Source organism: Eufriesea mexicana, unplaced genomic scaffold (genome assembly GCF_001483705.2).
Source record: "Eufriesea mexicana isolate 0111107269 unplaced genomic scaffold, ASM148370v2 scaffold2119, whole genome shotgun sequence".
In the NCBI taxonomy this organism is placed as follows: domain Eukaryota; kingdom Metazoa; phylum Arthropoda; class Insecta; order Hymenoptera; family Apidae; genus Eufriesea; species Eufriesea mexicana.
The window spans coordinates 1345674-1373566 of record NW_016910196.1 but is presented as its reverse complement, the minus strand read 5'-3'; the positions used below and the strand labels follow the sequence as shown (position 1 = coordinate 1373566).

Sequence of the window (27893 nt, the reverse complement as noted above, 5' to 3'; positions counted from 1 at the left end):
TTGATAACAAATTTAATTTGTTTTAAAACTGTAAAAAATAAATAATTACAATAGTCTATTCATGAAATTGAGATTCTAATAATCATGATCATAGAATATGTAACAAAATTCATAAATGGTTTCCAATTGAAATTACTTATTTTCATAAAAATGTTATCAGATCTTGTGAAATATTGTAGTAATCCACTAGTACTGAGTTTTCATAAAAATAGGTAAATCATGAGTTATATTAATAGCAACATCATTTCAATGTAAGGCAAATAATTTTTCGAGAATGACTTTAAATTATATGTTTAACAAATTATCTTGTACAAAGATGTAAAACTCTGTGTAATAAATATATAGTAAAATCTCTAGCATGTGCAGATTGAATTAATTCTGTTTTTATATGATTTCATACTGTGCTTGTAGTGACTATATTATTGCATAAATTCAGTGTAATGTGATCATTTAAAATAGTACTGAATGTAAAATGTAATAAATAACAATTAATGGAGGTACAATAATAACATGACATATCTACGTCTCACTCTAAAAGATATAGCTTATTCTATCAGGTACTTTGTTGGGTTTTTCTGTCATGGTAACATGCACCAGTCTGGAATATGTTTATAGTTTTCTTTAGCATTTTTCATTTTTTTGCTTTTGTATGATGTAGTTAACTTTAAATATCTTGTACAACATAAGATTTATCATTATTATATGAACAGGAAAAAAAATATATATTATATTATACAATTCCAATAATTAAATTAATAATTTAAATGCTTTAAACTTTTTACAGGTTTTTTATATCTATTACAAAAATTTAATGTTTTTTTTCTAAATTTTCATATTTTTTCCTGTTCTAATATGTTTTAATAGTGTATAATACAATTATCAAACTTGAAGTATAAAAAAGATTTTGTTAAATTAATATAGATATTTCAATTACTCCTTTAAAAAATGTCTGACATCTTATTTTTTGATAGAATAAATATTTGCCAAGATTTGTAATGCCATATATATATATATATAATTATTTGTAATAATATTTGTAATAAAAGGAAACTCTAGACTATACTTTTAATACATAAAATCTGATTAGTACTTTTCTTAATTTCTTAGAACCTAAGAATATTTTTTTGTTAATTTAGATTTAGTTAATGGAAAACTTAAGATTTTGGAATGATCAATACTATTGCTCTCTTTAAAAGCAATACATATCGTGAAATAGATTAGGCCATACCCGTAATTTGGATATTTAACAATTTTGTCTTCTAGTGTGAAGGAATGCATTATTTACTTTTTCACTATTATTTGAAATATGATATTTTATGAACATACTTATGATTCACAGATACCCTATTTTCAAGTGCATCAAGAATTTTGTATCTCATCTACTTAATTTTCAATTTTATACTCTTTTCCTTTTTAGTAGATGTCACTCACCTCAATACATATATGAGCAAGTTACCTAACGAATATTATTAAGTATCATTTGCATGATGAATCTGTGCCACGGTATTATTTCGTACAAAATGAAGTCTAAATATTACTAGATTCCTCATAGAACTGCTACCGCAGAAATACTGTGTTGTCAATAGTAATAACTTGCTTTGAAACATTATATACAAGGTAATAGTTGAAGTGTCCAGATTCAATGCACTTTCAAAACACTATTATTTACATTAATCATGTATGCATTAGTATTTTAATTCACAAGTTATATATTAAACTTGTAAAATATAGTAACTTGCATTGTTTCGAACTTCCGTAAGAATTCTTTTCTCGTAATTCAACATACGTGTACGTGTACGTGTGTATGTACATTTGCATGTATACATATCTTCCAATCAAATGATTAAAGTTGCATGAAAACTTTTACATCCTACTTGTTGCATGTGAGCATAGGAGGAAAATGTGAATACGCAATTGTATTGCCTAATGCTTTCATCCATTAGGTCCAAGTGCCGGAACAGATATACACATCGATTTTGGTAAGGACGTATCTCCATCTGGACAACCAAAATTATTATTTAAACTGCTACTGCTACTGCCTAAAGTACAATTGACCACTGTGAGCTGTGTTCCATCTAAATCTTGTTCTGGCCCTTGTTCTTGCTTTTGTGTGCTCAAGTCAACACTGTCCACTGCTTTGTACTATATTTCATTGTATTAAAAACATGTATTAATTTTACGTATTACTTATCAATTTTTAGTAAATTATGTAATCATTTTATATTATCTGAAATGAAAAATAATTCGTACCTGAGAATTTTTTGTTATATGAATATCTTTTGGTTCACCATTTATTTCCCATGATGGTAATAAAGGCTCTTTTACACAAGATTCAAGAATTCCATTAGATTTTCCACCCTGTAATGATATACTCTTATATAGAACTATTTATTCGAACACGTTTATATGTATCACACATATGTGTATGTACTTTAGTATCCAAGTGTGGATTAGTTGTGATTGGAGATGTAGGACAAAGAACAGCAAGTTCAATTTCGTTAGGCGTCACTCTGGTATTCAACTGTTGACTCACTGATGTAGAAGATTGATCCACGCAACATCTATTTCCGTTTCGTACCGACGTACGGCCTTTTGTAGATTGGGCTGTATCTCTCAAAATACGAGCATTTTCACATTTTTTTCGACAATATATACTGCATAGGCAGATTGTAATAAATCCAATACTTATGCTTACACCAAGAATTACACCTAAAAATAAATAAATATAAAATAATTATTTAATTAAATTTAGTTTTTTTTAACTTTTTGTACAATTAAAGTAAATATGTTTACCAAGACTTTGATCGGGTTTTGTATTTTGCGGTGGCTTTTGTTCATCTGGTGAATTTGGTATTTTTGTTGAACTACCACCAGTAATAATGATTATAGCATCTGACGGTTTACCATAACCAGCTTTTGTCATAGCTTGTACCATAACAAAATATCGTTTTCCTGGAATTAAACCAGGTAAAGTTGTCGAAGTTTTATTACCAGGTACCGTCAAATTTTTCCACGTTGTAGCTGAATCCATTAAGTCCATGGTATATATAACGAAGTAATTTTGTATTATACCATTTATATTACTTGGTTCCTTCCATGCAATTCGTACTTTTGTATTATTTACTAAAAACCATTGTACTTCTTCTACCTTGCCAGGAACTGAAATTATTTATTAATTTACTATTTCATTTAATATAAATTTAAAAATAAATTTGATGTAATTTTTACACTTACTATCTTCATTCGTATAACATTCTACAGACTCACTGTAGAAATTGCTTTGGTTTGTATTATTTTGAATGGCCCTTACTTTAAACTGATATAGTGTAAATGGCTTGAGTTTGTCAATATTTGCCTTAGTATCATTCCTGAAAAAAATATATTAAAAGCATATAGTACTGAAAAATTGATTTAAATTGTAATGAAAGAAAAACTAATTCAAATTACGTACAATATAGAACACTTAGGACTATCTGAATTTACAACATGAATTGCATGATAACATAATTCGAAAGAATTTACTTCATGTACACCATTCAGAGACCATGTCACATTTATAGAGGTTGGTGAAACAGGAATTGCTTCCAAGGTCATTGGTACATTACCTGATCAATAAATAAAATTATTATATTTATATTATAATAAATTATATGCTTATAATGTACGTACTTGTATCAGGTTGAATAGTCTCTATTTGTTTCGTTAAACAACCTGTTGTTTCACCAGAAGTTATCATACATAAACCCATTGTATATGAAACATTTACATCTAAGCAAAGAAATAGATAAGTCATTTTAAAATCCAGAATATATGTATAATTTTTGGAGATAGAAGATATTACCAAGATTAGTAAATACATATTCAGTAACATTTTGTGGTAAAAAAATAGTTACTAATTTATGTCCACTTTGATTTTCACAATAAATTTGCCAAAAGTCAAATTCCGATTCGATTCTGTCATTTTCTTTAACATTTATTTTCCATTTTACCTGACAGTAAAATGTAATACAAGTTTTAGAAAAATATATAATATTCCAAACATTAAAAAGAAAAATACATAATAAGTACAATCCTATAAACTAACCTTTACAATTGAAGCATTTACTATTAATACTTGTACATCCACTATATTTTTAATAACAAATTGATTAGATTCAGCAGATGGCATAGTTACAGTAGTCCACTCTAATTGTGATTCGCTCATATTAGGCCAACCTTGTTTTGTTCTGGCTAGTACTCGTAGATCATATTGTGCTCCAGGTATTAAATCTTTAAATATATTAATTGTTATTTTCAAATATATTAATACAATTATGTAAAAATAAATTATACATGTACCAGAAAGTACATAGGACTCCACGTCAGCAGGTAAATGAAGAACCCGTGAAGATGGATGTTCATGCAGTCTATACAGTAATTTATATTGTACTACAACACCACGAGACTCTTTTCTAGTTAATGGCTCCCATGATACATTTAACTTTGTACTACTAAGTATATTCAAGTTTACTTTTGGTGCACCTTTAGGAACTGAATAAAAAATAAAGAAAAGCTATAATTTTTATACTATTCTGTTAAGTGTAAAGGAAAGGCATACAAAAATAACGCACCACTTGGGGCTGTAGAACACAAAATGGTGGCTGATTGATCACTCGGACCATAATTGTTCCACACTCGTATGTAGAAGGAATAATTAGTATATGGTTCAAGAAGCTTCGTCACTTCTACTGATGTAGAATTACCCGGTTCAGGTGGAGAAACTTCTTCTTTACCTCCTTCTTTATGAATATAACATGTAAAAAATGTTATGAAATATTTAACTACTATATGGTATTTCTATGTATATTAAGTTGCTTAAAAAACTTACCTACGGGACTATAATGGACGGTATAAGCTTTAATACTGCTATGTGATAGAGACTTTGGTGGTTCCCAGGAAATAAAAATTTTAACGGGCGACAGAGCACGACATTTTAAAGAGGTAGGTGCAGCAGGACTATTACGAGATGTATTTACTTGAAGCCGACCTGCGGCCCAAATTTCTCCCGCCGAATTTACAGCAACACATTGATAAATACCAGAATCAGATGGAACTGTTGCCGATATTGCCAGTTCCATTTTATTAGATTCTTTTATATATGTAGTCCTACGTCCTGTAAGATCAATTTGTACATGAAATATCTACATCTATATTTTTTATCTATATATATATATATATATATGGATGTTTTACACAGCATGCGCATCATACATGTGCGCGCGTTATGTACACATTTATATGAATATAAATATTGTACCATTAATTGTAATATTTAATGAATCTTTTAACCAATATATTTTAGGCACAGGTAATCCTTGTGCTTGACATTCAAATCTTGCAGTTCTCCCATTTGGACATATTTGATTTGTAGGTATCTTTACAAATGATGGTGGTATTAATATATCCACTGTTACATTCTGAAATAATTTTTGTAATGTATTGTTAAAATTACTAAAAACTAATCATAACAATATTCCCTGATAACTCACTTGAATCTCCACATTATTTGTAACGAAGTTTTTTATAGAACATACATAGACTCCTGCATCAGATGCACTCACATTTACTAATGACAATATACTAATACCAATACTAGAATTAAGCAAAATGCGAGGTTGTGCATTGTGATTATCTAAAAATCAATTAAATAGTACAAGATTAAATTTATGTACTATAAATATCATATATGTAAAATTATTTATATATATATATATATGCAAAATACCAGTATAGCGAGGAATAAATGACCACATCATAAGTGGTGGTGGATATCCAGATGCAGCACATGCTAAACTAAGATTTGATCCATTGAACAACCAATGATTGTATAAAATTTGTGGAAATAACAATGGTGGTGTATGTGATCCATTACCCTCTGATCGTGAAATAACAGTTAATTTTGCTTCTTTACTTTTTTTGGTTTTTTTTAGGAATTCATTATTTACTATGCATCTATGAATATAAATGATAAATTACACACTTTTTTGTAATCTTACAAGTTGCTTTATGACTTACATAATTAAATGTATGTATCATTACATATCAGTATATATGCATACCTATATGAACCAGCATCTGATAATTTCGTTGCTTTTATATACAGAACACCTGGTGGTACCATTATATACTTACTACTGTAAATTAAATTTTAATTAATATAATAAATTATTTAATTCTTAATTTTTGTTAAAAAGTTACTTACTTTAAATTACTCTGGTTGGGCAACAATATTTTTTCATTACGCTGCCATGTGATATTAGGAGGAAAAGGAACACTATCTATTAAGCAAGATAATCTTGCAACTTCACCTTCTTGTGCAGTTATATTTTCTGGTGACTCTTTAAATATATGGGCAAGTTCTAAAACACATACATATAATTGTATATTTTAACATCATTTATAAGATCAGTTAGGTTAATAACAAAATATTAAATAGAAAACTTACCTGCTATATGAATAAACGTAGGAGATGATCTTAGAAGTCCTAAATTAGTACGCATTATACAACGATACTCATCTTTGTAATAATCTTTAAAGTTAACTGTAGTAGTATTTTTTTCTTTAAATTTCTGCACCATCTGTCATAATAATAACATAGACATATTAATTAATTCAATCCTAAGATAAGCAACAATTTACTTATATTTTCAACATGTACCTTATGTAAGTGAAGAGAACCATTTTTGAGAAGAGTACAACGTGCAATGCCACATGGTGGTGCAGGCACTCCATTGTGTAACCAAGAAATATTTTGATTTGATCCAGTTATACAAGTAAGTGTAATTCCTTTTCTCCCTAATATCACATGACCATTAGGTTGAATTTCTAATGTTACACCAGAACCTTTGGTTGGACTAATATTGAAGCCTTCTGATTTTGACACATTTTTGTTATGTAAACCAGTTCCAATTTCTTTAACACCTAAAGTATGAAAAATGAAATGTTATTTAAACTACTATGAATTTACAGTTATCAATTTTCTTATAAATCACATTAAAGATCGCTATTATATGTGATCATTAAATTGTCTAAGCATGTTTTCGTACAATTATACAAATCAAAATTTTTCAATGACTAAAATAAATTTTCTGTATCATAATTCAATTATATTTCCATAATATAAATATTTAAATGTTTTATATCATTAGTTTGACAACAATTCATGCATGTCATAATAAAATAAACAAAATATTTAGAAGACATGACTATTTTTCTTGGAATTTAAACATTCGAATTTCAATTTTTATTTTAATTGTATAATATATAGTCCAATAAAAAAAAGTATTGAGATTGCAACCTTCGATAAGAATACAAAAGAAAAGACGTTAGCGCGTGGTCCAGCATGTATCACTTTGGCGAATATAAACAGATTAGATAGGAGGAGAGGAGGGAGACGCACCTGCGGCACAAGCGGGCTTTAGCACTTCTGTAAACAAGATGCTCAGTAAAAGTACTCGCGCCGCCATATATTCACACTCATTGGCACTAGTTTCACTGACAAATCTTGGCCGAAATACGTCGTCGGTTTGGTAGACTTCCCTGCGAAATTCGTCGCCGCATGTTTGACATCGCCTGCAAGAGTTTTTGGCCGTTCCGTTCGCCGAACTCTTACCCCCCTTTGAGCTTTACTCTGCCTTCTCACATTATCGTCAAGTTAAATAATATATCGCCACCGAAATTTCGAGGACGTCGACAATACCGAAAGTTACACGGTCGTCGCGAATGATGTTCGATTAGCTTCGTTTGCATTAGCACGCGATTCATTCGTTTCTTGCCATCTTCTAACTCTACTACCCCTGTCTGTGATTTTTGCAGTGAGGAAAGAAGATTCGAAATTCTAGATTGCGAACTACAGTGCTGCGTACGGAACATTTTTGAAACAAAATAATGTTTTGTTACACAGCGCCACGTGCATTTTCCCTATGTTTTGACCAATAACATTATCGAAAAAATTATATTTGAAATCATCAATGAATGACACATGCATATTGCATTGTAATTATATTTTTCTTGTTCAATGAAATTTGAATTTGAACACAATAATTTAATAATAAGTACTTTTATATGAAAAGGGTAACTTGTAATACTTTATTAGTAAAAAGTATCTTAGTACACAAATGTTGATTTCTTAGAAAAGAAATACCTAACCCTTAAAATTTAAATTAAACATGGCGCGTCAAAGTGTTAATACAGACTGTGAGAAAATGCATAATTTGTTAGACAATAAAAATATCGATTTAGATAATTATAGAAAATTAATTAAATCATATATTGATTTGGTAAAGTTTTAAATATTTTGTAAACGATGTTGAATTATTTTAAAGTATTAGGGAAAACTAACTACTGATTCATTTACAGCATCTATATAGTGCTGCTTTATTTTGGGCAGATAAAGTTGTTTCATTAAGTAATGAAGATCCTAAAGATATATGTACTTTAGCACATTGTATGTATCTAATGAAACAGTATCACAGAGCTGCTCATCTTATTAGAAGTCGTGGACTAGAGAAGGTAAACTTTAATTATGAAACTTACAATAATATTATGTTACATCCATCTTTTTGAATTACATTAATACCACTTTATAGACAGATGTGATGTGTCATTATTTAACAGTAAGAAGTCTGTTAGAAGCAAAGGAATATAATGAAGCGTTACAAGTTATTAATGAATCAGAAATATGTACAAACATAACACAATCAGGTTTTGGAGATCGTACAGACATTTTAGAAGATGCTCCAAAAAATGTGATTAAGTATAAATAATATTATTCATAATTTAATAAAACTTTATAGATTAGATTGTATTTTATGATAGGTTCAAAGTTCAATATTGTATGTGAAAGGAAGGTTATATGAAGCTATGGATAACAGATCAGTAGCAACTGACTGTTACAAACAAGCTCTACATTGTGATGTATATTCATATCAAGCTTTTGAAGCACTAGTTCAGAATCAAATGCTTTCAGCTGCTGAAGGTATAAAAGTCTATGTGTAAAAACATTGTGTGAAAATAAATATAAGTAATCTTGTGATACATATAATTTTAATAGAAAAGGAACTTTTGGAATCTCTTCCTTTCGGTGAACAATGTACAGAAGCTGAAGCAGAACTTCTACGGTTATTATATGAGAGCAAACTAAAAAAATATCAGGAACCAAATAAAAAGCAAACACTTGCAACTTGTAGTGTTATGGGAGTTCTTGTTTCAGATAGATTATTAGGTAATTTAGATATGGAAGTTGCAGAAGCAGAAAGATTATATTACAATTGTGATTATCACAAATGTTTTTCTCTTACAGAAAGGTAATTTGTAGATAAATATATGCTTTTATATAATGTAAATTTATATAATTTTATAATCTTTGTCATATCTTTTAGAATATTGAAGAAAGATCCATATCATAATTCTTGTTTACCAGTACATATTGCCTGTTTAGTAGAACTAAAAAAGACTAATGGTAAATATACTATATTGCAATATAAAAGGTAAAATGTATATAATTAAAAGTTTTATACATCATTTAACCATGTTTTTACAGCTTTATTTTATTTGGCACATAAGTTAGTTGACTTATATCCAGATATGGCCTTATCATGGTTTGCAGTTGGATGTTATTATTATAGTATAGGTAATTTTAAATGGAATTATATAATATAGATTTTAAAAAATTGTTGTCTTATGAAATATTGTACTATTTTGATAATAGGGAAAAGTGATCCAGCACGAAGATATTTAGTAAAAGCTACAGCATTGGATAGATTATTTGGTCCTGTCTGGTTAGCTTATGGCCATTCTTTTGCAGTAGAGAATGAACATGATCAAGCAATGGCTGCTTATTTTAAGGCTTCTCAATTAATGAAAGGTTGTCACTTGCCACTTTTATACATTGGACTTGAATGTGGCTTAACAAATAATCTTAAATTGGCTGACAAGTTTTTCCAACAGGCCCAAGGAATAGCACCAAATGATCCATTTGTTATACATGAAATGGGAGTTATATCTTTTTACAATTTAGAGTAAGTATTTTGATATTTATTCTAGTATTATCCCTGAGTTTGAGTTACTCTAATAAAGAAAAGAGGGGTTCAAAATTCACTCTACAACGTGATTAGTGTACTTCCACCCTTCTACGGTATTTGGAAATCTCTGCCTAATTTATCAAGAGTTGTCGTTTCATCTAATACAGTTACAAAACTGCTGAACAGCAGTTTAAGGAAGCCATGAAAAAAATTCAAGGTGGACTAAAGGATGTTATTCTACCTAGTAAATGGGAGGCACTTCTAAATAACTTGGGTCATACCTGTAGAAAGATGAAGAAATATGGAGAGGCTTTAGAATATCATCAACAGGTTAAAAGATTTAGATCGAAATAAAAATACATATCAGTATCACTTTTAGTTATGATTCATTGCATAAATGTTATAATGATTTCAGGCATTAATGTTAAATCCATTAAATGCATCAACTTATTCAGCAGTGGGTTTTATTCATGCATTGATGGGAAATACGCAGGAAGCTGTTGATGCTTTTCATCGAGCACTTGGACTAAGAAGAGATGATACTTTTACAACAACTATGTTGACATATGTTATGGAACAGCTTATCGAGGAATCTCCTCCATATCCCGGTATATACATATAAAAATATTAAATTTTGTATGACTTACAATAAATGTATATTGTATCTGTTTATAAACAATATTTTTTAGATGCACCAATTGATATTCCAAAGTACAAATATCCGGCAAATAAGAATCAAGAAGCAGATAATACGGAATCTTCAGAAAACGCAAATAATATAACTGGGTCAGGAAGTCAAGACATTGATAAATTAAGAGTAAATTTATTTTCTGGCTGGGGAGAAGATTCTAGTAAAACTGATGACAATACTTCTGATAAAATAGAACGTAATCCACGAGATGTGGTTGTGAATTATTCTAGTGATATTAGTTCTGAAGTTGAAATGTTGGATTCGTCAACTGCTCATATAGAATAAAATGCGCAAATTTTTTTATATAATAAATAGATTTGTCTATGTAATAAAGCAATTGTCTTGCTTCAAACATTCCTTTTTTTGTTCAAATAATCTTCCTTCATTATATACTGTATTGATTTTGTATGAAAATTTGATGAATTGATGTATGTTTAAATAATTAATATTTCCACACTTAATTTATTTGAATATTTTAAGGAAAAATAATATTAAATCTAGAAACAGTTAAATAAAATATGTGGTTTGTCATAAATAACATTTTAAGCTGAATTTAAAAAATTTGTTTTGTTTATTTAATATATTATTTATTAATAATATAAATTTCATTTAAGATAATACGCATCAAGCGATACAATTTTGTATTTTATCACAAACATGAAATTCCACAAGGGCGCGTTCGCGAACTGCGCCGGTAGTTTCCAAAGATGGAACCTGCTGTGAAAGGGGGAAAGGGAGGAACAGATCTTCAATTCAGTTCGCAGAGTGGAGCAATGTGGAGAAGAATGGGCGTTCCGTCTCCATCGTTTCTGTATCGACATTAAATCGAACATAAGAAGAAATAAATTTTACTTTCGAAGAACCAACGAACTAATTATAAATGGGCGATTCTGGGAGTTGAAATAATTAAAATATTATCCCCCGGCAAATAATTAAAAACCCGGCGGGATCAAATAATCCAAACTTTTAATGTAACACGATAATTGTTCATTAACTAATTTATTAAATTCGCGTATTTAATTCTTCGCATTCGTTAAATCGAGAAAACTTTATTGAAGACATTTATACAATATCAAGTTTGTAATTCATTGAACCACGTTACGAGTTAACACGTTGAATTCAGTGGAGAACAGCGATCAGAACAATTGAAAAATTTGTCAAGACTCAATCAAAAATCGACATGCTTACATTAATGCAATTGGTAAGTTGTTATTCCCGTATAAAAATTTTACATTCTTTTTTCATATTATTTAATATTTATTTCTCGATATTTCCATACTAGTGTTTCAATACGCCTTATTTTCCTATAGACCTCGTTTTTTGACTTCTCATGCGGTCGATTGGTAACCTACTTTAGAATTTCGTTAGTGTGTCGTTATGGTGTCGCTCTGAAAGGAAAATTTGCTGTGTAAATTATGTCGGTATACAGTGATGATTATAACGTAGGAACTAGAATGTAAAACCAAATACAAAGGAATGTCCTGCGTCCTCACTTGTAAACAAACACGCGAATCGTACGTTGAGTCGCAACGCGTCCACGTGCAAAACACGTTGCGTTTCGTACGCTGGTAGTCTCACCCTTAATCTATATACATATGTATGTGTGTTGCGCCTCCTGAAATTGCCCTTAACCCTTCGTTAGTCATTTTCAAAGTATTAAGTGAAGGTAAAGAAGAACTTGTTTTCACCTAATTTATCCAAAAAGTTGTGTAATATTCATAAATTCTATGAAGATATACGATACTATTTGCAAACATAGCACAGGACTATTAAAACAAAGTGTACGTCGCTGCAGATGGTGGCATCAACGAATCACGAAAATAGATTGAAACCGTGGTTTTTTCTATAAAAGTGGCAAACTGAATGTATAAAAAATTTATGTCATAATGTATTCTTGTTCTTATATAACGACCTTACGGTATCTCATTCGATTTTTCAATTCGTATCATATCTATAACTTGAAATGTACTGAAATTTAGGTTTCGCCTATTTCTACTAGGTACCTATACGTATACGAATATATCGTCAGGCACATATTTAACGATTTTCGTAAGAATTATCAATATTGATGCAATCTTCGAGTAATTCGAAGTATCAAAGGGTTATAAAATCTTAAGGGTCTCAAAAATGTTACAGCTTTGACTAATGTAACATGAAATGATAATTATTTGCATCGATTATAAACGTTCTTAGGTTTCGTGTGTCTGAATTTGACAGCGTTGAATTCTAAGAAGTTTGGAATTCTTGTTGAACCTCTAGAATGCCTCGATATCTTCCCGGCCCTGCAAAATTTTTTTTCCGAATTCCATGAACGCAAATGGGAGTGGCGTCCTTCAGGCTCCTGTTTTCGTTATTCTGTACCGAAAGCTCGAAGCATAGTTTGCTGATATCGTTCGTAGCGATGACTTCGAGGAATTCAGTGGTAGGTGATACGCATTAATTTTCATAATTTTTAATCGCGAACAAAACACTTTAACGTTTGAAATTATTTAAATTCTTCGTGTAGTGTATCTTCTAAGGAATCGTGGAAGTTCGAAAATTTCGTCACTTTTGCCGGAAATTGCGCAAGGAAATCGGTTAGCGTGACAAACGAGGCGATCAATTTAAATACTGTTTGATGAAAATTATACGATTAGACAATCGTAAAGTTGATAGAAAATAACGGAATTAAATTTTTACAATTTTTCTTTAACATTTAAATATAATAATATAATTTATGTTGCCGAGTTAAATATTCCGTGTAGCACCCATATTTTCTACGGCGTCTATTTACATACACGCTACAGTTAATTGCCATTGTAAAAATTAATTGTAATTTATTATTCATTTACGATTACTTATTTAGCCGAAAAGAAGGAACATAAACTGCAAAATAATTTAATCGACGCTTCTGTAAAAGAGAAAATGGTGATTTCGTTTATCTATTATCACTTTGTAATATTGTAACTTGTTATCGAGATATCAAATGTTACCAAACGCGATCAAACACGTTACAAGAAACGTGTAACATATTATTTCGAGTTTTCGATTTGAAATATTTTAACGATTGGACTTTTCGTGCTCTGCAGCTAGATTTATCGTGCGATGTAGACGGAGTGAAGATATCGGACGTGTCTGATTGGAATAATGAGACATCGCATAGTCTACAACTACAAGCATCACGCGACCAGGACCATATGCAGCTGCAACAACGTGATCGGGAGCAGTTGAATCGCGACAAATTGCAACAGCAACGCGATCGGGACAGTGAACGGGAACATCTGCATCAGTTGCAGTACATCGGCAATTTGCTAGTAGATCCTTCACCGGCGGCCAACTTTCAGGGATATTCGCACGATTCGTCTTGCACTCAAATTAATAAGAACAACAATATCGATGGTAAAAGTTTCTTTACGTAGTTCAATTTTTACATAATAGTATATTACGTTAATTAAAGTTTTAGATAGATTTCTGGATTATCTATTAACCCTTTTATTATAGTGGATTGATGTTCAAGTTCAGGTCAAGTAGTGTAATTATAAATAAATGGAGCAATATTAGATAAGTATGAAATCAACAATTTTAATATTGCGACCTTACTTCGTTATAATTAATTTGTTTCACAGTTATTAGTGAAAGGGTTAATGATTTCTTTTTCGCTTTATAATTGCATTAATATTTTTGTATCCACATAAAAAATCAATATTTATTTTATGAATTACATTCTTTTTTTTTCTCTAGTCGTGCCTACTTGGTCGTTTCAAAATTAACGAGCGTGCCCGCTAGTCGTTTGTTAGCCGATAGTCCTCGCGGTGCTGTCGTATTTTTCTGTAATTTTTATTTAAGGCTGTAACGTATTTTATATTCTTTTCTCACGACAGGAGACATGTCAATTTCGGATTTATTTGGACTGGGTTTACCCCGGGGATCATTGATAGGCAGCCAGTCAACAGCTGCGTCTCCCGGTTGTCGTAATTATCAGTATCAGGGTCGCAATCAAGGATCTTCTCAACATTATCAGGTGACATTTTTTGTCGTTTTACATATTATGCATAAGCTTCTACCGCCTGCCTTACATGAAACGTTCAGTTTCATTTAGGTCAGGTAATTTCATTATTTACGTCATACTTATCAAAGTCAGTTCCTTAGTTTATTCTTACATTTATAACGGTTTTATTAAATATGACGGTGTTTGTTATTTCCAAAACAGAAATTAAGCGACATGTAGTATAATAAAATAGAAATTATAAAGAATTATAAATTATAATTTTCTTATAAAGTCATTACATTCTGTTACATTCTTTATAAGTTTAAGTAGCTTTTATATCATTACCGAAAATGTTTGTAAGTATATATTAATAAAATTTTGGTCCCAACAATGTTAAAACAACTATAATATCGGTGCCAATTTAAAAATAGCTGCCATTAAAATATTATTTTTTCAATTCCCGAGTGTTACATGTTGAACACGATAGTGAAAATTTTAAATGGTGAAGTAGGCAGTATTCCGAAACTCTGCTTGCTGCCAATGCAATAACCGGAACAATGATTATCCTCATTGGAGGGACTCCAACTGCTCCTCGAACTTCCTTTTCCGTCCATCGTGCAGTTAATTTTTTTTTTCTACAATAGAGACTTCCTGGCTACCTGATGTATTGATTTTCAATATATTTGTTACGACGAATCCCTAATATCAATTTAGTATAGTGCAAATAATGATAACGGATAGAGATAATGCAATGTATGGCGATAAAAATACAAGATTTTGTTCTAACCATGACATTTCTAAAATGCCGATAGAAAGAATCAAAAATGTTTTAACAGACCAGTATATCTTGTATTTCCTTGTAAAAATTTGTTTATCCTGTAGGATATTATTAGTAGCAATTATTAGATTAACGATTAATAACAAGTTCCTTTGTAACATTTCCTTTGTAAAATAACATAAATAATATATTATTGTGATCTGTGTTAAATGGTAGTATTCGTGGTCGAAAGGGGTAAAAGCAAGAGAGACCAATATGAAAGTCATGCCTTGTCGACCAGACACTTTAATGGACATTTTATCAGGCTCTTCTCGACGCCTTTAACGTTATTACCTTCACCATTTGCTGGATGCATCTGTACATAAAGGACCGGCAGGACATCGAAATGCACGTATTAGAGCCGGCATATAATGCGTTGGGCAAAATAAATTACGCATAGCCGCGCGCGTTAGTGCGTTCCGGATTCCAGTGTAGCCAAGAATTTACAAGCTTGAGCCAAACGGCTCTATCAGAGCTTACTATTCTCTTTGTCTTCAATTTTCCTGTGAACTTGTAATCGCTTGCCCTGTTTTTTTTTTCTATTTTTTATGTCGCAACATTATGTTTAATGTCATCCAATAATAGCGTAACAGGCTTTTCTTTGTCGAAGATGTTATGAAATTTTTCTTATTGTTGAACGAACTAAATGTTCTGCCGGATCTTATTTATAATTTAGGAAAATGCTGATTGAAGTATGTTGAAAGAGTTTTTAATCGATTGATTGTTGTATGTTATTGCATATAGGGAGATGACAGAAGTGGAATTTGCTCGAACTCATCAATTTTAGACGTTCCAAGTTCTCCAAGTTCTATTACGACACCTGGCAGTCCTAGCACCCCCGGAAGTCTTTACTCCAACCCTTATTCGTATTCATCTACGAATAGTAGTAATCAGACAGCATCATCGCCAAAGAGTCGAGGATCTATGCAACATGTGGGTTCACCTACGTCGCCTATTCATTCTCCTTATTATGGTAGACCTATCCGTGGGTCACCACCTTACAGGTATTTCTTAAGAAATTCTGTATAGTTGTGTATAATTATATGATTACTAATATATAATTTATTATTATTTTTTTGTTTAACATCAGCGACTGCAGTAGTCCTACCTTAGAATATCCTCATGTGATGGGGTGCAATGGATCAAGATCAAACTCACCAGCGGACTCAGACACGAGTGGTATAAGTAGTGTGGATGGGTCTCTATCCGATATAATGGTATTTTTTTTTTTTAAGTTATAGTCAATAATTATCTAAGTTCATCAAAGTTAGGGAGAAAGAAATTGTTTCATTTTAGAACTGTTTATCGTTAAACTCATCGTCACACGAATGTTACCCTCAGTCTCTGGGTTCGTTGATGTCACCGGAAGTGGATTTATGTACGAATAATAGAGCAGCCGCGTTTCAACGAATGGCAGTGAAAAAATATTTATCTTCACCTCATCAAAATTCATCGTCGACGCACCATCATCATTCACATGGACACAATCGCGGTCATCACTATGGATCAAATCAAACTGGCGGTTTTCTGAATTCTTTTCTGTCACATGAAAAAAACTGTTGTTCCACTGGAAATCATATGATGGCTCTGAATTCATCCCCAATAAATATTTTAGATCCACAGATCTCACTTGAACGTGTAGCACGTTTTCATCGCAGTGCTGCTGGTATATAATAATTTATTTACTAAAATGTTGTAATCAAGTGTAAAATATGTTAGCAATATTAAAGATTATTATTTTAGCACTTTGTGACCCAACTTGTACTTGGAGTGGCATATTGCCACAACGCACACAAAAACCATCAGGTTACTCATCTAAGGTATTCCTTGGTGGTGTACCTTGGGATATTACCGAGTCTCTTTTAATGGCAACTTTCAAGCAGTTCGGTCAAATACGAGTGGAATGGCCAGGGAAAGATCAGTCCGCGACACAACCAAAAGGATATGTATATATCATTTTTGAATCCGAAAAACAGGTAATTAAATATTTTATAGTATTTAACTTCTTTCAATTTAATCATTTTTAACAAATATGCATTATTTAAGGTAAAAACTTTATTGGCATGTTGTACACATGATTTTACCAATGGTGGCAGTTGGTATTATAAAATATCATCTAAACGTATGAAAGCAAAAGAGGTAAATATAACTTGTTTTTTAAAATAATTTGTTTTTGCGTATTGTTTTATTTAGTAATTTAATTTTTTTTAAATTATCTTTTTTAAAGTTATAACCTTTTTGAAATAATTTTAACGTAGGTACAAGTGATACCTTGGATTCTTGAAGATAGTAATTATGTAAAATCTTCATCGCAGAAGCTTGATCCCCATAAAACAGTATTTGTCGGTGCTCTTCACGGTATGCTGACTGCTGCTGGTTTAGCAAAAATTATGGATGATCTATTTCGTGGGGTTATTTATGCGGGTAAAAATCGATACATTTATTTATCGATAATTTCCAAGGGATACTTCTTACGAAACTGAAAATTTATTTCTAGGTATTGATACTGATAAACACAAATATCCAATCGGATCTGGCCGTGTTACGTTTAGTACAAAACATTCATATATGAAAGCAATTTCAGCTGCTTTCATAGAAATTAAAACTGCCAAATTTACAAAAAAGGTTTGCCTGGTTCTATATGATGTTTATGAAATATTAAAAAAAAAATAAAGGTATTTAAATTTATTGTTTTCAATAGGTTCAAGTTGATCCGTATTTAGAAGATTCTATGTGTTCCGGTTGCTCTGTACAGCAAGGACCTTATTTTTGTCGTGAAGTGGTATGAAATAAATTTCTTTCATATTTTAGATATAAAATATTTGATTATTTTTATCCTGTTTTTAGGTGTGCTTCCGATATTTCTGTCGCAGTTGCTGGCAATGGCAACATTCAATGGAATCAATGTGGCACCATAAGCCTTTAATGCGCAATTCCAAGACAAATCAAGTAGTTGGATTATCACCCAACGTAAATTCCTGGCCTCGTGGAATGAATAATCCCACAATTTAAGTACAATTATTGAGTTTCTCTTTCGTGGTCATACATTCAATTTTTTTTGACTATTTGTTTTTGCACGGACGTTGCGCTAGCTGACTTATTGACAGGGTGCAAACTTAGTTTTTATCGCAGAGCTGCGGGCAGCTGGTTTGACGATATACATTAAAATACCGGATACACCAGCTGATCGGCAAATGCAACGATTTGTTTATTATCGTTACTATCACGTACGTCCGCGGTATAGAGACTAATTAATGGATAAAAATCGTGTTTCACATAAAGTTCCTATTTCGAACGCGGCCACTACCACGTTCTCAACAAACAGTATTTTTATTTAGTATGTTTATTTAGGGACTGGTTCTCTTGTTGATCGTTTTATTGCGAAGAATATAATTGTGCCATTGAGTAACACATCACATTATACGGTAATTATGCGTTACGAGTGTGCATTTACATTGAATTCGTGTGGGTCCAATTGTGGCTTTTATAGTGACAATAATTTTTATACGATAAAATGGGAAGCCACTCGATTGTTAAAGAGAATGAAAAAGAAAGAAAAGGACTAAGTTCATAATGTTAAAAGATCCATAAAAACACAATGCGCCGCTGTAATAATCTATCGGCGAAATATTACGCTTAATCGTAAACTATTCGATGAGATTAGTTTATTGTGGTATTCTAGTGGCAGGAGGAATTAATAATTTAATTATTATTTTTTGCGAAGAACGCATTTAATTTGAGTACTAATCAGAACCCAGGCTGTATACCGACATTTGTCGATGATATTGCCCGTCGTTGTAGTTTTATGTTAGATTGTACAGTGTAAGGGTATTGCCAAAATGGCCACTGTAATCATAATTTATATTCTTAGTCAAAGCGGTAAGCCTTTGTGAGCTTTCGTTTACAGGGACTGTTTAACTGTTGACGAAATGGAGAAGTACATGGTCTACGATTCTGGAGCGGATTGTAGTGAATTGATTCTGTTTTTATTTTTTGTTACGATATTATGTTATGTATTTTCTTTCAACAAGATTTCGTGGTATTTCTTCTAATCGCGTTTCTGATGTTTTGATATCATTTTGTTGAGTGAATTAAAAATCATATTTTTGCAGATAGACTTCCATTGTCGTTCCTCCTTTTCTGTTTTATTATTTTGTTCTTTTTTTTTTTTGTCGTTGAACAAATTATTCTTCCAAGTGAACCTTCTGCCCTTTTCAAACTCCTTGGCCTTAAAAATGTGTGCTTATGCAAAGTGCTAGATATTAAATGTTATTACATCATGAAAATTTGATAGATAGTACGAAAAATCATAAGATAAAAATCAATTGATAGTACACATTATAACAATATTGATCATATTAATTTATATTTAATTTGTTTAACTTTGTTATTTATTTTTAAACTAATCTAAATTATAATAGTTTATTTAAATTAATTTAAAATAATTATATAATTATCCTTATGATAAGTAATTACAAATACTCTTGTTATTGAGAGGAAAGAATTATCAAAAGTTAGGAATAATTATAACGAATAAATACTGACAGAAGCAAAATTGAAGTTTAAAATTTGGAACTTAAAATTTGAAATTTAAATTACACTGAAAGAATAAATAGCTATGATCACAATTTTTAGAAAACTACGTTCGAAACAAACGCAGTATACAACGATGCCACTCAAATATTTTACATTTAGTCTTTAGTGATACAGTGACTATGATTCATTACATTCTATATTACAAATAACTGTAGTTCATATGTTGTTAATGGTGAATGTTCCAAAAAAAAATTATAAATTTAAGATTTATAATTTAAAATTCATATAATCAACGGCAAGTTATACTGCTATACTATTGAATTACTTAAAAAATATTAAAGGGAAGAATGAATTTATCATATTTCTGAATCATTAAAATTTCGCTTGGTTTATGAAAGTGGAATAAATACAAAAAAAAAAAAAATATATCGCGTTACATCAAATGCAATTATCAAACAACATGGTTATTATATACATAAGTAAAATACTCCTATGAAGTGCTTTAATACAACATACAAGATAATATGTATGTGTGTGTGTGTGTGTATATGTGTATATATATATGTATATATATATAATGTATGTATACATGTGTATATACATATACAGTATACAATATATATATATATATACGTGTGTGTGTATATATAATATTATATATTATAATATTAATATTATAATATTATATATATATATATATATATTCTACAAAAGCTTCGAATGTAACCATAAAGTTTTTAGTAAAGAAGATCAGTTTTTGCTAATGCCTGAATACGGTTCTAAACAGATGAACGACAAAAACTCTTAGACTAAAAACTAAGGAATTAAAGGCTAAAAGATAATGAGCCGTTAGAAATTTTAAAGATGCTCTTTTATCGGAAATATTATCTTATTTACAAACTTTTAATAAGTCGTGCCTTTTAATATAATCTCCATAGATTTTATTCTAACGTGGAAAACACAAATTATTTTTAAATCATTGATAACCACGCGATACAGGGTGATCTATTATTAAAGAAACAAGACTGCTACTGGTACGCATAATGTCAAGCTTTCTTAACAATTTTAAGAGATTTAACCACTCGCGAGGCAATGATTTCATTGTACCCTAGGTAGCAAAATATTTTTTTTATGTTCATACAGAAAGTGCCTCCTATTCTTTCACTTTTATTGATAATAGAATCTACATTTATAATTTATATCTATTGACATTCGAGGAGAACAATGTAAAAAACAATTCAATCAATAGAAAACGTATATAATTACACCAATTAGCTTAAAATCAAATAAGCTTTATCTGAGCTGTCAATAATTTATATTGCTTTAGCTTTTTTCCTATTGCATATATCCTTGTTAAAACATACCTTGTAACACAAAATTGATATATTAGAAACAATAAATTGTTCTTTATTATGTTAACAATATTGTACTGCTTTGTAATATATATAATTATGCTTTAAATTACATATAGATTGAATAGTTAAGGTTGATTTTCTTCCAATTCTTAAAATATTAAGAATATAATTTATTTTACATTTATTATACACCACTCTCTATACAAATTGCAAAACCGAATAAAAAATATATTTACAATTATAATTATAACATTACACATAATTTCTACTTCTTCACTTTGACAATAAGTATTATGAATTTGTGTACTCTACTTATTTGCTTAAAGCTTGATACAAGCCAATCAAAGAAGACAATGTTCCAAGTGCACCAACTTGCCAAGTTTTTAATTGACCTCCCCACAATATACCAGATGGTAGATAATTAACCGCATAACTTATGTCTAATACTAATCTAATGCAAGTTAATAATTCACTCCATCTTTGTTTGCCTATTGTCTTCAGAGCTACTTTATTTTTCCTAAACAGAAAAAAATCATTAGTATTACAATATTTTATTAATTAAATTAGTGTGAATACTTCTATTTTGTCTTTAAATTTACCTTGTACTAACATTAGTTTCATCAAGAAGCGTTTTGTAATTACTGAATTTGTTTAGTTTTCGTAAAGATCTAAAAAACATATATATATATATATATATATAATAGTAATTTTAAAGAAAAGATAAAGACATTTAACCAAGTTCTTCTTAACATACTTTAATAATGACAAGTGCAAAGATATTATCCAGAACCAGGTTGAAACATTATTCCATACTTTAGTATTGATCTGAATTAATTTATGGTTACCAGCCCAAGAAATGTGTTCTATTGGACAAAATATAATATCTACTGAAATTTGAATCAGTTCTGCATATCTGATTAACCAATCTGGCTCCTATTAGATGACATATGAAATTTATATGCCTGTAGAAGAATAGTATAAATCTGTACATTATATTAATACATACATACAAAGTGAAACATACAATTGGCGTAAAATATTTTCTTTTGCGTTGTAAATATAATATATTACATTAATATATATACCTGTTTTCCCCATCCATATGTCATAGCATAATGAATCATTGGCATGTCATCTAATAATCTCAAAATTACCCTACATTCACTCAGTTGGCTACTGAAAATTTGTAACTTTTTTTTTGTTTCATTTGAAGATGCACCCAACATAGCAAATTTTGTCATATAAGATAGTGTTCTCAAGAATTTATCTCTTCCTTGATATGTTTCTAAATATTCTGATATTAATGAAATATTCATTTTGATACAAGTATGTTTCAAAAATTTAGAGTTGAAACTGTAACAAAATATTAAAAAAATTTAATTTTACATTATTGACAAATAAATCAATAATATTAATTGTTTACAAAATTAATTATTTGAATAATATTATGCAATTTGGAAGATTAACTGTACGAAAATGGTAACTTACCAAATAATGCAAGTAAGCTTGTAATTAGATACATATATATATACATACATATACATATGTCCTACTTGCCAATAAATAACATATGTCAAAATCAAGTGCGTAACGGTGGTTAATCAATGGAAATAATTTGTTTTGTAATGGAATCAGTAAAAATAAAACGTGAATTATATTTATGAATTTAAATTTTATTATCAAATATTTTAATTCTTCTACAAATTTGAAATACGAATTAAAACGAATTTTATTTTTTATTTGATAATGCACTCTTGTGGTTGAAGCGTGAAAACTAAGACAAAAACAGTCGATAAAATGGAATTCATATTACCTATCCTGTAATGGTTGAAATATGTTACAAATAATTAAAAAAAAGATTAACATTAAGAAATATTGTACAACATTTTCGAGAATGCAATTCCTGCTATTTATAAAAAATTAACTTTGTAATAATAACAGAATTAATAAAATAAAATTTTTTATTTTGATATATGATATTTTACTATATATTTATTCAAACATAATTTTCAATACTGTGTATTAAACAAATAATTATATTCATAATTAACATAATTAGTAGCATAAGTAAAATACATTACATTGTCTAAATTAAGCACGGGTTATAAAAGCTGCAGAAACGACATCTACCGTAGCAATCAAGCCTTAATGAAATAGAAGATATTTTATAAATTTTAATATACTAGTATTTTTATTTCATTGTTTAATTACTATGTATCGGATAAAGAATTCCTAATTTATAGGTAATTTTATATTTATCGTTATAATAGAGTAAACATTTTATCTAAGATTTCCCTTCTATATATACAGTAAATTCATGCCAAGAAGTATGGTGGGGGAACTGTCTTTTCAAAGCGTCGTATTCGTTCACTGTTGTGTGTCGCTTTAGAGCAACGTGATCAGTGGTTCGTAGACGTGATGACGTCAGACTTCGAGGCACAAGCCGAGAGCGCGTTTAAAGCCGAGTAGGGCGTGAAAGTGTGTGTCGTGCCGCTCGTTTTCCTTCTAGTTCTTTTAATCTATCCCATCCACGAATATGTGCAAATAGCAGCGTGTGTCACCGTAAAGCAACGGGACAATTATGTTCGGTGCTGTTTTAACGTGATTGATAGTGAAAAGGATACCATGTTCCGCTGCATTCCGATTTTTAAAGGGTGTAACAGGCAGGTGGAATACATTGACAAGCGTCATTGCTCTCTGCCGTGCGTCCCCGATGATATTTTACGATATTCGAGAAGCTTGGAAGAGCTCCTGCTGGACGCGAATCACATTCGTGATCTACCGAAGGTAGACAAATACCGCTACATGCCAACTTTCTGTCTTATAACCGTATCTCTTTTTCTTTCTTTGCGTCTCCCCTCTTTCGTCTCTCTCTCTCCCTCTTCTCTCTCTCTCTCTCTCTCTCTCTCTCTCTCTCTCTCTCTCTCTCTCTTCTCTCTTTTTCTCCCCCTCTTTCTATTGTGTCCATGACGTATCATTCCATCGGCTATAATGTAACGACGAAGAACGCGCACGACATAGCTGATAGGGTAGCTTTTATTGTCAATATTGTTTTTTCTCCTCAAACATGACCGCTTATTGCTGTTTTTTCTTGTTTCAGAATTTTTTTCGGCTTCAGAAGCTACGAAAGCTCGGCTTGAGTGACAATGAAATTCACCGTTTGCCACCGGATATCCAGAACTTCGAAAATCTTGTGGAGCTGGATGTATCCAGGAACGGTGGGTGTCGTTCTTTTTTTTTTCTCTTTTTCTCTTTTTTTCTTTTTTGCTACTTTTACTATTCTGTTTAGTCATTTTGCGGTTTTGTGGTTGGTGATCAGGATAGGAAAGTCCCGATCTCCCCTTTCCTTTCAACGTTTCGTTAAATGCGAATATTTTTCTAGACATTTTTTCTCTCCGTCTTTCTGGTTATCTTTCTTTTCGTATACAGCCGACTAGCAAGCAGCGTCTGTCGACGACTTAGAACGAAGCACGTGTATGTATTTTAGACGATTGTCAATGAGAAAGTTGAATGTAGTAACACGCGTACAAAGGCATCGATAAAGAAAAGTAGAGTTAAACGAGGTGAGCCATTAATGAAACCTCAAGTCGGACATTCGAGTTGGATAAACTGTGAAACAGTCGTACTAGTATTAAGTAATAATAAAACATGCACCTTGTCGGAAAGTTACCGTTATCGTTATATTTTTTCCATACTATTGGTCATGGTTACCGATGTATCGACCATGTTGATCTAACAAGTTGACGATTGCCTTTCTATTGTAATTATCGATTTTTTATAATAATTCCAAGTGTTCTTTTCCTAATTACGTAAAAAGTTACTAAAATTTACACTATACCTTGATGTGACATTTAGTTACAAAAGAGTCTAGTGATTAAAAGTTCATAAGGTGTCAAATGTCGATTCTGCACTCGATACTCGATCATGATAGTTTCGATATCTCGATCAATTCCTATCAATTTAACCGTCTATCGGGCATTCTTCGGATTCAAAGATCGATTCATGAGGATCAGAAAACACTTTTATAGTAACCGGCGCCTCGTTTACTTTCTAACGATGATGCAGCGGCTCGTGGCTCGAAAGGCACGTTGAAACGCGTTTTTTCACTCCCGCCTCGAAGTTGTTTCCCAAGAGGGAAGCCTTTCCTTTCTCGCTGTTCGCTGAATTTACTTACCGTTCCACTTCGGCGTTTTTATGTTTACCTTATGCTCGTCCCTCGCCACCCGCGTATATACACACGGAACTTCGTTACTTCATATGCAGCACAACGGCTAAAGGAGAAGGAATGCACCGTAGAGTCGTGGATGCCTCGTTTTGCCATCAGTCCCCCTCTCCCCTTTCCCCAGCCCCTCTCTTTCTTCTTCTACTCCCCTGGAATGCTTCTTGCCGTTAAATACGCGGCAACACTTGTAACTTAATGTTAGCTGCACTTCACTGAACATCCTTTTGTCGAATCTGAATGATGCTCTTGTCAACGTTTCACGGTTATTCCTTCTTCTTTTGTAAGTATTTGAATATACGAAAATAGCATTGAAAATATAGGAAACAATTTTTAGTTACACCAATGGTGTAATATTTTTTATACTTCCAATTATAACCTATATTTTGAACGGTATATCGAGTCTTAATAATTCCATCTTTGACGTCTCCCACGTGACACGACTACCCAGCAACGCCATTTTAAAACTTTTGAAATGGCGCTATGAAAGAAATCACGTTATCTCTGGAGAGAAGCGAAGTATTTTATTACATTTACGTAAAAAGTGGACATTGGAAGTTTATTTTCTTATACTATCCTTTTTTTTCCCGTTATTTTTATACAACGTATTCCATAAATACGAAATATATACGAAGAGGCAAGTAAATTATTTAAACATTTTTTGTTTCATTTCAACTATAAAGTAATTTGTAACTCTTTTATGATTTTTCTAGAAAATATTTTTCGTAGTATCTATTCAGGTGAAACTGGTTCAATCGACGATATGTTAATTTCGATAAGACAATGAACGAACAAAGAACAAGAAATATCAACCAACTCGCTCAGTTTCCCAACGATATTGCGGAAGGTGCGACGAAAATATGCGTCATAGATAATTCTCTCACTTAATTACTACTTCCTGATGTACGTTCGCTCTCGTTATCAATAGATGCGCCGCATTTGCATTCTTTTGTATACATGCACGCGTGACACATGTCCGACTAGGTAATTAGGTTCATATCACGTGCAAACGCATACACGTTTAACCACAGCATGAAATGAAATTTTGCATTCAGTAAGTCGGAACAACGGATCTCGACCGCCATTGCTGTTTGTCATTCGCGGTTCCGCCTTCGAGCATGTAATAACGTGGCATTTTCCGTTTTTGTTGCTGATATATCTTTCACAAACTTTTTAATAAATTTTGAATAAATTTCACGCTTAGGATAGAAGTATATACTTCCATGTAAATTAATTTGTTAAAAATTCAAAAGCCATATAGTTTATTTAGATTTAGAACATTTTTTTTTAGATTTACAAGAAGATATTTTTCTACGTAAATTTACGTTTTCTATGAAAACTGATGTATTTGAATTTTTTAATAGTCATTAATGAAACAATTTATTTCAGTAAAAATATATAAGTGTAAAAGAATGATTAAAAAGGTATAGGTGTAAACGTGTTCTTTTCAAAGATATTTTATTAAAGGATTTAATTGCTTTTTTTTTACGAGAGCTCACACTCACGTGTGCCATTGTTAAAAGTAAAATAGTCGATTTTAATTTAATAACGAAATTATTTAGGTAATTATTCAAATATGAAGGTTTAGAGTATAAGCGGAATTTACTTTTTTTTCGAGTAAGCTATTCACTTCAATTCAAGTTCATTCATTTTCTTCGATGCACCAAGTGTTATGCAATATTTTGTGCGCGCAATAAATAATAAGTTGGTGCGAAACGGTGAGGACGTTGGACGGCCTAAATCGAGTGAACAACCTTCATTTTCTGCCGAAACGGTCGAATAATGAATGCAAAAAAAAGGAAAAAATAGAAAAAATTTCGAACAATACCGAAGTGTATAATAAGCGGCGGCATTGTACATGCTGAAAATGAATTCTTTTGTTCGCAATGAAAGTCGAGAGCGGAGTTCCAGCCAAGTAAAACGTTCTGCCGGTTTTGCGCCACGTCGACCAGACGATTTTCGAAAACAGAATCACGATACTTCGTTGCTCGCTCATCTGTGTTTTGTCTTTTCTTCGTCACTCATACCAAATCGACGAAAATCGCTCGAATTTCATTTAGTACGATCCATACGACCAAATATAAAAATATTTGCATTTTTTAGTAACAAATTTGCTATACAGTCTTCATCGTCAGTCTCCTTTTAATACTTGTATTTGTGTTGATATTTGTACCATATTTGTGATTATGAAAGTGGGTCTAAATCAAAAATTGAAAAAAAGGAAGAAAAGAAACCACTTTATCGCTT

The 27893-nt window shown here is 31.0% G+C and overlaps 5 protein-coding genes across 6 annotated transcripts in view; 3 read left to right on the top strand and 2 right to left on the bottom strand.

Moving 5' to 3' along the window:
* Positions 1-1806: 1806 nt before the first annotated feature.
* On the bottom strand, positions 1807-7828 carry LOC108549612 (protogenin). Its single transcript, XM_017903090.1, has 20 exons — positions 7439-7828; positions 6698-6960; positions 6485-6617; positions 6242-6398; positions 6099-6173; positions 5765-5991; positions 5529-5671; positions 5297-5456; positions 4868-5152; positions 4611-4778; positions 4339-4530; positions 4085-4269; positions 3842-3989; positions 3670-3768; positions 3452-3605; positions 3235-3368; positions 2794-3159; positions 2432-2709; positions 2251-2358; positions 1807-2142 (listed from the first exon to the last, which is right to left on the bottom strand). Exons 1-20 carry the CDS (start codon positions 7503-7505, stop codon positions 1933-1935), a joined length of 3552 nt encoding a protein of 1183 aa, XP_017758579.1. The 5' UTR covers positions 7506-7828; the 3' UTR covers positions 1807-1932.
* Positions 7829-8207: 379 nt separating this feature from the next.
* Positions 8208-11038, top strand: Cdc16 (cell division cycle protein 16). The gene is made up of 11 exons (XM_017903069.1): positions 8208-8318; positions 8398-8550; positions 8628-8786; positions 8857-9016; positions 9092-9344; positions 9420-9499; positions 9581-9670; positions 9749-10058; positions 10229-10391; positions 10477-10669; positions 10751-11038. The coding sequence occupies exons 1-11, from the start codon at positions 8208-8210 to the stop codon at positions 11035-11037; spliced, it is 1959 nt and encodes a 652-aa protein (XP_017758558.1). The 3' UTR covers position 11038.
* Positions 11039-11932: 894 nt separating this feature from the next.
* On the top strand, positions 11933-18548 carry orb (polyadenylation element binding protein orb). Its single transcript, XM_017903104.1, has 12 exons — positions 11933-11953; positions 13821-14130; positions 14613-14752; positions 16281-16540; positions 16627-16753; positions 16833-17202; positions 17280-17512; positions 17583-17675; positions 17795-17960; positions 18034-18161; positions 18238-18318; positions 18384-18548. The coding sequence occupies exons 1-12, from the start codon at positions 11933-11935 to the stop codon at positions 18546-18548; spliced, it is 2094 nt and encodes a 697-aa protein (XP_017758593.1).
* A 3191-nt stretch (positions 18549-21739) lies between these two features.
* Pex11c (peroxisomal biogenesis factor 11c) lies at positions 21740-22754 on the bottom strand. The gene is made up of 4 exons (XM_017903108.1): positions 22513-22754; positions 22182-22360; positions 22027-22095; positions 21740-21944 (listed from the first exon to the last, which is right to left on the bottom strand). Exons 1-4 carry the CDS (start codon positions 22741-22743, stop codon positions 21740-21742), a joined length of 684 nt encoding a protein of 227 aa, XP_017758597.1. The 5' UTR covers positions 22744-22754.
* A 1015-nt stretch (positions 22755-23769) lies between these two features.
* The window catches only part of scrib (scribble planar cell polarity protein), a 52899-nt gene continuing 48775 nt past the window's right edge, over positions 23770-27893 (top strand). For both annotated transcript variants that reach the window (XM_017903135.1, XM_017903134.1), the window contains exons 1-2: positions 23770-24214; positions 24528-24645. In XM_017903135.1, the coding sequence (XP_017758624.1) occupies positions 24053-24214; positions 24528-24645 (280 nt within the window). In that variant the 5' untranslated portion in view covers positions 23770-24052. The remainder of the gene's footprint in view (positions 24215-24527; positions 24646-27893) is intronic.